The sequence below is a fragment of the Pelophylax lessonae genome, assembly GCF_965119305.1.
Source record: "Pelophylax lessonae genome assembly, chromosome: 1".
NCBI classification, from domain to species: Eukaryota; Metazoa; Chordata; class Amphibia; order Anura; family Ranidae; genus Pelophylax; species Pelophylax lessonae.
Window position 1 is genome coordinate 151,400,556 of NC_138768.1, and position 11,284 is coordinate 151,411,839.

The 11,284-nt window shown below is 46.2% G+C and overlaps 1 protein-coding gene across 4 annotated transcripts in view; it reads left to right on the top strand.

Moving 5' to 3' along the window:
* Nucleotides 1-11,061, top strand: part of RASA1 (RAS p21 protein activator 1) — a 371,358-nt gene extending 360,297 nt beyond the window's left edge. For all 4 annotated transcript variants that reach the window (XM_082265664.1, XM_082265665.1, XM_082265666.1 and 1 more), the window contains 2 exons: nt 7,991-8,125; nt 10,284-11,061. In XM_082265664.1, coding sequence (XP_082121790.1) covers nt 7,991-8,125; nt 10,284-10,367 — 219 coding nt within the window. In that variant the 3' untranslated portion in view covers nt 10,368-11,061. The remainder of the gene's footprint in view (nt 1-7,990; nt 8,126-10,283) is intronic.
* The last annotated feature ends 223 nt before the right edge of the window (nt 11,062-11,284 follow it).

Sequence of the window (11,284 nt, forward strand, 5' to 3'; positions counted from 1 at the left end):
GCAGGCCATAGCTCCGCGCTGGGTCGGCCGCGACATAGTCCCACTGGACAGGGACTGACCCTGCGAGTTAAACGTCTCGCCTGGACGCCAATGACCGACAGAGTCACGGCGTCCGTATTGGTCGACAGCCCCCCCACCCCGGTGGAGAGGGGTTCTGTCAGGAGTTGGCGCCCGCCTGGTTCCGGTATGGTGAGTAGTATGTTCCCCCTCTCCCCCTGTCGGGTTTGTGGTGGACGCGGGCCCCTCTCTGGGATGGTAGGATGGATCTCCCCTCTATCCTATAATAAGTCACAGATCCCCCCAATTTGAGTGTGATTTTTGTGAAAAATAACCAGGAGGCTTGGTTTGGGAGCTGACGATCTAAAGTCATTGTAAGTCTGTAAGGATGACTGAAGTCAGTGGCAGCACTAAAAGGGGCGTTACTATTGAAGTAAGAGGTATCCTACCTGTCAGAGGTACACAGGCTGATGCCTATACCTGAGTACTGCAGTCCAGATCGCCATTCCTCCAGCTTCCACGGGCTGCACAGCACTGTTTTGTGGCATCTCCCGACGACCCACGGACCGCATGCGGCCCGCCAGGGTCCTGTACCGTCGGCCAGGCTTATCACCATCCAGGGTGAGGTTTGTGGGGCCAATGCACTCCTGCAGGCCGCTAGGCCGAATACAGCATCCCGCAGGCCGCTGCTAGCCGCCGCTATCCTAACAGGCCGCCGCCATTGTCTTGCAGATCACACGAGGCCGCCATATTGGCGTAGCCTCGTGTCTCCAGCATGGGGGCGGCCATGTTTGAGGTGACCAAACACCTTGTGGAGCCAGGGGGAGGCGCCGGAAGGCGTGTTAAGGGGCGGAGCCGCCTCCTTTACCCAGGAAAAAGGGCCAAAGACTTCCTGTCTGTAACAGGACAGCACTGAGCAGGCTGATAGAAAACTTCTGTGCATCAAGGATGAGCCTTGGGGTCTCTCTCTCTCTCTGTGGGGGTCCAAAAAGACAGGTAACACTTTGTCATTTTTTTTCGTCGCTGGCAAATGTCTTGTATAATCATTGACCCTGCCGCATATGTATCCCCACCTGATCCCCTCAAGGTGGCCGCAGGACCCTCCAGTACCCCACTTGTTTTAATGCATTTTCGGCAGTTTTGGAGTCTTTGGTATCCCGGGTGGAGGTGGCCTGTCAGGGACGGGGGTCAAGAAGCGACCCCCGCCTACCCCTATTTTTTTATCTGATACTTCAGATACGGATTCGGAGCTGGTCAATGCAGCTGCAGGTCCCTCTTATGGGGCTGTTGTCTCAGGTAATGTCTCCTCAGCAGTGAGGAGAACGTTTCTGCCTCCGCCATAGCACAAGAGTGGTTGATGCACTAGTTGTGTCCGTCCGGGAAACCTTTAGTCTTGAGGTTACACCGGCAGAGGTAGCTGAGACTGAGATTCCTTTTTGGTACTTGTTAGCCTACCAAAAAAGGGCGAAGGATTTTCCTTTACCCAAATGGGGTGGTTTTGAAACGAACCCCTGCTATTTCCAAACGCATGGCTAGGCGCTATCCGTTTGAGGAATCCCTCTTTAAAAGGATAGACGGTACCACCTGTAGTGGACTCACCAATTTCCAAATAAAGCCACCGTTATCCCGTTGGAGGACGCTGCGTCCTTTAGGGATCCGGTGGATCGAAAAAGTGGAAGCGGAATCCCGCGTCATTTTTTCCCTGATAGGGTCAACCCTTAGGCCAGTGGTTGCCATTTAGTTTGGTTGAGATTATAAAGGATCTCACTAGGGGCAAGAGCACGGTCTTGCCACAGACTGTTAGGATAAAAGGACCTCGTAACTAACGAGGACCTTCCTTTTCTGCTCATAAGGAGTTTGTTCGTTCCGCGAGGGCGGGCGATAAGGCGAAACCCTCCAAACCCCCTTCAGAGGGTTTTCAAAGGGCGCTGGTCGGCTAAACAAAAAGTCCGGCTTAGCCAAGCCTGAAGAATACAGCCTGATGCGCCCCTACCCATCTCTGGGGTGGGGGGATGGCTTCACCGGTTTCCGGATCCATGGCTTGCCAGAACCCCGGACTAAGGGGTTCGCGAGGTCATACGGTCAGGATACAGGATCGAGTTTTCGATCACTTCCACCGGTGCGATTCTTCCCTTCTAACATTGAATGGTTTCAGGGGTTCTATTCGAACCTGTTCACAATGCCCAGGAAAGAGGGCAAGGTGCGTCCAATTTCTGGACTTGGGGAAAGATGGAGTCCATCCGAACAGTGGTCAGGGGGATTTCCTGGCGTCCATAGACATTTAGGATGCCTATCTTTATATCCCCATCATCGCAGGACATCAGCGTTTTCTTCGCTTTCCCAAAGATCATCCCTGGTTCCCACCAGGAGACTGAACTATCTGGGCCTAATGTTGGATACATCCTGGGCAAGAGAGTTTCTCCTTGCGGAGAAACTCCAGAAGGTTCAGTCAACGATTCGGATGTTGCTGTCTGTCAATTGGCTGGGACTGATGGTGGCCTTCTTAGAGGCAGTACCGTATACCCAGTCTCATACCCGAATTCTCCTGAAGGAGATTCTTTTCTAATGGAATCAGAATTCCGATTCCCTGGACAATCGGATCCGGTTGAGCGAGCGGACCAGGGAGTCTCCGATGCTCAACCAGGGGAAGTCATTCCTTCCAATAGTATCCAGGTTACCAATAAGGGTATCGGAACTGAGAGCGATCAGATTTTGTCTGATTTACTGGACCGAGCAGCTCTAGAGCAGCCCGATTCGGATCCAATCGCACAATGCCACGGTCGTGACTTATGTCAAGAAAGGGGCACTTAGAATGTCCTGGTGGCCATCGAAACGACTAGCATCTTTCGTTGGACGGAACGGTTTGTTTCGGATCTCCCCGCAGTGTTCACTCCGGGGGTGGGAAATCGGCAGGCAGATTATTTCAGCCGTCAGATTCTGGATCAAGGGGTATGACCTCTTCATCCAGAGGTTTTTCACTAGCTGTCCCTTCATTGGGGCACCCCGGATGTGGATCTGTTGGCACCTTGGCTCAACAGGAAGGTGCGGAGGTTTGTAGCTTGCACCCGCGATCCTCTAGCGGACGCAGCAGAAACGCTGATCGCCACGTGGGGGCAGTATCAGCTACGGCATGCCTTCCATCCTCTCAAGTTACTGCGGGAACTTCTTCGCAGGATAGAGATGGAGGGAATTCCATTTATTCTGGAAATTCCGGACTGACCTCGTCGAGCCTGGTACGCCGACTTGGTGAGGCTAGTCGCGGACGCTCCTTGGAGACTTCCTCTCAGGGAGGATTTGCGGTCTCATGGACCGATCTTCCATCTTGCTTTACAATCGCTGGCTTAATGGCCTGGCCATTGAGACCCAGGTACTGAAGGACAAGGGAGTGTCAGCTTCAGTTATTCCTACCTCTAGTTAACCACCTCCCACCATGGCCATAGTACATATACGGCCGGGTGGGAGTCTCGTCCTTCTGAATGGACGTTCCGGAACGTCCTTCAGAAGGAGAGAGATCGCGCCGCCGCGGGCACGCGCATTTCTAATTACTCACTGATCACAGGGGGGGTCTGTGCTGGTAATCAGATGATTGATTACCAGTGCAGCCCTGGGGGTTAGGGGATGCCACTAGAGCCACCAGGGATGCCCAACCATGACCACCAGGGATGCCCACCATGGCCACCAGGGATGGCAAACAGGGCTCAGAGAGCCTGCCAGTGGTGCCCCCCTATCATTGCTGCCCACCAATGCCATCTATCAGTGCTGCCCACCAGTGCCCGTTATTGCCATCTATCAGTGCCGCCCACCAGTGCCCATTATTGCCCACCAGTGCCACCCATCAGTGCCGCCTATCAGTGCCCATCAGTGCTGCCTATCAGTGCCCATCAGCGCTGCCTATCAGTGCCCACCAATGCTGCATATCAGTGCTATCTATCAGTGCCACATATCAGTGCCCATCAGTGCTGCATATCAGTGCTACCTATCAGTGCCCATCAGTGCTGCATATCAGTGCCACCCCATCAGTGTCTCCTCATCAGTGCGGCGTCATCAGTGCTCATCAGTGCAGGAAAAAACGTATCTATTTACAAAATTTTATAACCTAAACAAAAAACTTTTTTTTTTTTTTTCAAACTTTTCCGCCTTTTTTTATTTGTGCACCAAAAAAGAAAAAACCTGGCGGTGATCAAATACCACCAAAAGAAAGCTCTATTTGTGGGGAAAAAATTACATAAATTTGGTTTAGGTACAGTGTTGCATGACCGCGCAATTGTCATTCAAAATGCAACAGCGCTAAAAGCTGAAAATTGGTCTGGGAAGGAAGGGGGTTTAAGTGCCCTGTATTGAGGTGGTTAAAGCAAGGAAAGCGACTTCCAGCACATGGAAGTCTTATATTGCGTGGTGTGAATCTCTTGGATTTCCCCCACATACCTATTCGGTGACCCGAATCTTGGTCTGTCTGCAATAAGGGGTTGAGCAGAAACTGTCCTTGAGCACTATCAAGGGTCAGGTTTCAGCGTTAGCAATCTTCTTTCAGAAACCTTTGGCTAATCATTCCTTGGTGCTGAATTTCATCCAGGGGGTGCGACATCTGGCTCCGCCAGTGCGTGCACCCTTACCGCCTGGGATCTTAATTTAGTGTGGTCGGTTCTTCAGAAACTTCTCTTTGAAGATATTAGGGAGATTCTCTTGCTTACATTATCCCAGAAGGTGGCCTTCTTGGTGGCCATTACTTCTGCACGCAGGGTGTCAGAACTGGCCGCATTATCTTGTTGTTCCCCATATCTGGTGGTTCATAGGGATAAGGTGGTTCTTCCGAATCCATCCTTCCTTCCTAAAGTGGTTTTCAGAGTTTTCATCTGAATAAAAATATTGTGTTACCTTCCCCGTGTCCGAAGACTAGCCATCCTTGGGAGTTTGCATTACACTCCTTGGATGGGGTTCAGACAATCAGGGTACACTTGACTACTACGAACTTGTTTCGTAAGACGGACTCACTTTTTGTGATCACGGATAGCCCTAGAAGGGGGTTGCCTGTGTCTGCCGCGACCATATCTAGATGGACCAGTCAGACGGTGGTACAGGCTTATTCTATTAAGGGTCGGAATCCTCCGTTCCCTGTTAAGGCGCACTCTACTCGGGCGCCTAGTGTTTCCTCGGTCTTCCGCCATCAGGCGTCAGCGATCCAGGTTTTCAAGGCGATTACTTGATCGTCGGTTCATACCTTTACATCATTTTATAAAGTTGATGTGATGGCATCTTCATATGCCTCTTTTGGCCGCAAGGTTCTGCAGGCCGCAATCTGAGGAGACTGTTGGTCTACCTCAAGGGTTTGTTGGGTTTTTTCACTTAGGTCTCATCTTTTTGCTCGATGAGTCCTTGATGCTTCTGGTTGGCTCCGGTTGGGCCTTCTGTATTTTGATTTCTGTTATCCCACCCCTCATTTGTGGTACTGCTTTGGGACGTCCCGAGTTGTTATTAATCAACGAGGACTACGTCTGTCAATGAGCGACAGAGAAAAATGGATTTTTGTAAAATCTTACTGTAAAATCCTTTTCTCTTAAGCTCATTGACAAACGTAGTACCCGCCCCTCTGTTTTTGAGTTGGGTTGGGTTAAATTCTCTAAACACTGCTTTGTGACATAACTGATTTGCTGTAGCAGGAAGTGAGAGGATATACCCTCTGGGACTGCCCCTAGGGTGTGGCAAGAACGTTTTCTTTCCTGTCTGTCCCTACTCCTGTAGAGGGCAGTATAACCCGAGTTGTTATTAATCAACGAGGACTACGTCTGTCAATGAGCTTAAGAGAAAAGGATTTTACGGTAAGATTTTACAAAAATCTATTTTTTTGACTTACGGTGAAATCCATTTCTCTGATATTCATTGACGGACACAGCACCCACCCCTCTGGGGAATTATATTTCTCCTGACACTGCTTGTAACAAAACTGAATGGCTATAGCAGAGAGAGGGAGTATACCCCCTTGGACTGCCCATGGGTGTAGCCAGAATTCTTTTCTGCCTAGTGTCCTACTCCTGTAGGAGGAAGTATAACCCAATGGTAATGAACATCAGAAAAATAGATTTTAGGGTAAGTCAAAAATCCCATTATTTTTTATTTTCAAATTTTGTATTTTTTCATTTATATAGCAAAAAAAAATAAACTGGGGATTAAATACCACCAAAAGAAAGCTCTGTTTAAAAAAAAAAAAAAAATTATATCTATTTATTTTTTTTATATTTATTTATTTATTTATTTATTATATATATTTGGGTATAGTGTTGCATGACCACGCAGATGCCAGTTAACCACTCGCGAGCCAATAGGGGGCGAGCGCACGCCGCCGGAGGCGCGCTCCCCCCCCCCCCCCCGGCCGCTCGTTCACTGCCATCACCGCGTAGGTGACCGGCGGCTCCGATGTCCGCTGGTCACTCGCGATCTCCCGCTGGAGAGGGAGAAAGGCAGGCGGCTAATGTAAACAAAGCCGCCTGTCATTCTCCCTGGTGTAACAGCAGAGATCATACGATCCTGCTATGTAGGATCGTATGTCTCTGTGGTTACATCAAAAGCCACGCCCCTTGACAGTTAGAAGCACGCCCCTAGGGACACACTTAACCCCTGGATCTGGATCTCTAATAAAGTTAACCCCTTCCCTGCCAGTGTCATTTTTACAGTAACAGTGCATATGTATAGCACTGATTACTGTAGTAATGTCACTGGTACTCCCAAAAGTGTCAAAAATGTCAGTCAAGGGTCCGATCTGTCCGCTGCAAAGTCGCAGTCCCGCAAAAAAAATAGCAGATCGCCGCCATTACTAGTTAAAAAAAAAAAACAATAAAAATTAGACAAATCTTTCCGTAGTTCGTAAACGGAATAACTTTTGTGCAAACCAATCAAAATACGCTCATTGCGGTTTTTTTCACCAAAAATATGTAGCAGAAAACAAATTGGCCTAAAATGTTAAAACATTTTGATTTTTACATTTTGAGGGGGGGGTTTCATTTAAAAAATGTGAAAAATATTATTTTGTTTATAGCACAAAAAGTAAAAATCGCACAGGTGATCAAATACCACCAAAAGAAAGCTCTGTTTCTGGGAAAAAAAGGACGTCAATTTCATTTGGGTACAGCGTCGCACGACTGCGCAATTGCCCGTTAGCCACACAGTGCCGAATCGCAAAATAGGCCCTGGTCTTTGAGCAGCCAAATCCTCCGGGGCTTAAGTGGTTAAAGTAGCACAGTGCTAAAAAGCTCTGGTCATGAAGGGTGTAAAACTTTCGGGAGGTCAAGTGATAATATATGTGGGGTTTTGCTGCAGTAATCTTCAAACCCATAAATGGACTGATTTGTGTTTTTTTGTGAAGTCATTCTGTGCAGTGTCATTCTGACTTCATCTACCTAGCAAGTCTCTGACCTTAAATGTTTATGCAGGGCAGAAGTTCTTTACTGATTGCATGCTTGTTCCAAGTCAGTGACTCCATAAGTAGTTGAAGTCATAGTCAGAATGATAGTCCCAAAGCCTGTACCTTTTAAAATTTGCACCTTTCCACCTCATTCAGAGAATTCATTGAGGAAATGCGAAGTGATCTCTGAATGAGACACGTGCCGAGCGGCTGACCACCTGTGTTCTCAACGCAGTAGGACAGTCGCTTAGCATGGGGCCAGGAAGCTGGCGGAGACCACTGTACTAACAGTGTCTACTACTAGTGATTATTAGCTACTAGAGGGATCCCAGAGATACGGTATTTGCAGTTACAATGTTGCAGGCTGAACCAATGTAACTATAGAAAAATAGCCATAGCCATATGTAGCATTCTTCTAAGACTGCAATATTTGAAGACTGCTCAGGCCTTTTCATAAAAACTGAGCTGTCTCTGAGGTGTAATTGGCTTATCTAATTGAAGTTATCACTACACTGCTTCCTTTCAGTTTCTTACACTTTTACATTCTTACAAAAAAAAAAGCCTGTGTTAAATGCTTTATTTTTTTATCCCCACTAGAATGTACCTGAACTCCCTGATACTACTGAGCACTGTAGGACGGACCTGTCCCGTAACCTGGCAGCTTTGCACGAAATGTGTGTGGCACATTCTGATGAACTCCGAACTATCAGCAATGAGCGAGGAGCACAACAGGTACTTTTTATTTACAGTTAAACTGGTGCTTTCAGCTCTTGTTTCAGCCTAAGGAATATTTGTCTATTGCCCAATAATGATAAAACTGCCTGATTATGATCATTACATATATGTGTCTACACACTGGAAAAAAAAAAACAGAAGGCTGAGTTCACCTTTAAAAAATAAATAAAAATAAGTGCACTTTTTTTTTTTTTTAACCACTTGCCAACCGCCGCACGACTATTTACTGCGGCGGTCAGCCCCTCACAGGCAAAGCGATGTAGTACTACGTCGCTAGCCTGTGAGGCTTCTAGGGAGTGAACACGCTCCCGCGCGGTCACGGACCCCCCCCCCCCCCCCCCCCCCCCCCCGCGTGTGCTCGGCGGACTCGATGTCCGCCGGGCACTCGCGATCGTCCGTTACACCGGAAGAAAGGCAGGCGGCTGATGTAAACAAAGCCGCCTGTCATTCTTCCCTGTATAAGAATGGAGATCAGACGGTTCTACTATGTAGGACCGTTGATCTCTGTTCTTACACCAGTAACCATGTCCAATCACAGTTAGAAGCACGCCCCTAGGACACACTTAACCCCTCCCTCTCCAATACAGTTAACTCCTTCACTGCCAGTGTAATTTTTACAGTAACAGTGCATATGTACAGCACTGATTACTGCAGTAATGTCACTGGTAACCCCAAAAGTGTCAAAAATGTCAGTCAAGGGTCCGATCTGTCCGCCGCAATGTCGCAGTCCCGCAAAAAAAAATCTCAGATCGCCGCCATTACTCGTTAAAAAAAAAAAAAAAAGACAAAAACCTTTCCCTTTGTTAGTAAACGCGATAACTTTTGCGCAAACCAATCAAAATATGCTTTTTGCGGGTTTTTTTTTTTTTTTTTTTTAACCAAACATATGTAGCATAAAACAAATTGGCCGAAAATGTTAAAAAATTTTGATTTTTACATTTTTTTTTTTTTGGAATTTCGTATAAAAAAATGTGAAAAATATTGTTATTTTTGCAAAATTTACGCTCTTTTTTTGGTTATAGCGCATGATCAAAAAATCGCACAGGTGATCAAATACCACCAAAAGAAAGCTCTGTTTGTGGGGAAAAAAAGGACGTCAATTTTGTTTAGGTACAGCGTCGCACGACCGCGCAATTGTCCATTAAAATCACGCAGTGCCGAATCGCAAAATAGGCCCTGGTCCGGAAGGGGGTAAAATCTCCCGGGGCTTAAGTGGTTAAAATGTAAGTTTATTTTTTCTTAGCCTGTAAAGCATTGCACCCGCAATCGGCATATCACGGGTACAATACTAGGCTCCTGCAGACTGTCAGCAGAGCGATCTGCCCATACCTCCCATAGGGGCAGGCAGTTACTGACTAAAGTCCAGGAAGATCAATGTACTCGGAGAGCGTTCACTAGCACCCTCATAGTTCATTGAGGACTACAAGCTGCCAGCCGCAGTTGTAGTTCATTCACAGAACCCTGTGAATAAATGATGTGGCTGTGTAGGTGGAGCCTTGTGCTGTTTTTGCATTGTGACAGCAGATGCAGGGAGAGCATCCCTCGCTTGCTGTCACAGTGGGGATGGGGGGGGGGGGGCGGCGGCCAGTGATTTAGTAACATGTTTCATGCTACACCCTGAATATTACTAAAGGTGAGCTTATCCTTTAAGTAGATGACCTCTTCTGAAAAGCAACACTTTAAGTTTGGCGGTTGATTAAAATATTTTGGCTCAGAATCTTAGACTTGCACAGAGTTCTCCCCACTCCTCTAAAAGATTACTCAGTTATCATCAGGGCAGATCAGCAATGAATGCAAAGCCAAATTAAACCAATATGGCTTCAGGAAGTTTTTTTTTTTTTTTTTTTTTTAAACTTTAAACCCTTTTTTCTGCAGATCTATCCAGATTTTATTGGTTTAGCTGTCTGAAACTCCTCTGGCCTGATTGTACAGTGCAGCTTTCATCACCTTCACTAGAGGCACTGCATGTATAACAGTACAAGTATATGGGGAATAGCGGGGCTTTCATTCACTGAGGCTCAGCAGTTTTGTATTGCGTTGCTTATAAATATATGTTGTATTTTTCTAGTCCATTGTAAAACTATTTATTAGTCCCATTTAGTTATCCCATGCATTAAATATCTATTTTTTATTTTTTTTTTTTAACTTTCAACAGCATGTTCTCAAAAAACTTCTGGCAATCACAGAGCTTCTCCAGCAGAAACAAAGCCAGTATTGTGTATCAAACAATACCAGGTAGCATATACCTGCATCGAGCTTGCATGTGAACACCTGGAAATTTCCTTCACGATATCACTTCTATTGCTCTTTCCAAAAATAGCACAGAATAGCCACATCTGTTGTGTCATGTGGGACTATGCAGTAAGCACTCTTTGCTGACAGAAATGTGTGTGCCAGCAGTGTAGAGATTGATGGTCTCTGAAAGAACGGTTCACACTTGGAACTGACATGTAAAAACCTCTGAGCCTTTGTCTGTTGATCTCAAGAAGAACTCCAGTTCACTGCATTATGCCAAAGTCTACAATCTGGTGGCTGATGGTGGACACAGTCTGCTATTCAGCAGCCATTTGTAACTGGATTACAAGCTATTTTTATACTGGTATTTCTAAATGGTTTCTGATAGTATTGCTTGCGACTGACTGTTCAACCAACCTGACATGTTCTTTGATTCCCAAAACTGACAAAGGAACAAGTGCTATTATTTTTGTGTACTATCTTTCTGGGATCATATTATGAAAGACTTTTTACGTGCCACTGATCTTCTATGGTAGATTTTTTTTTTTTTCGTCCAAACTATGTATAATGAAATGCTTTTGTAAAATGTTTACACTATTGATTTCATTAAATTTATTGTTGTATCTGATGTGCATGCATTAAACATTTTGTAAAGTATTTTGTGGTTTGTTCTATTAAAGATCACCATTGTACACCCAGTTTTTAGTCATACTTCAGCTCAGTGTGATACCATGTGTAAAGTCCTTTTTCAGGGTTTCCTCTTTCTGTTATTTGCTCGGTGCTGAAGACCTGTTTTTCAGAAAGCAGACATTCTCATAGTTTTATGTGAAGCTGTACTTTGCCCATAGAGGGCAAATCAACCAGCTAACTGTATTGTCTACCTCAACTGCAGCCTATATTTACTTTCCTGCTATTCTGTTC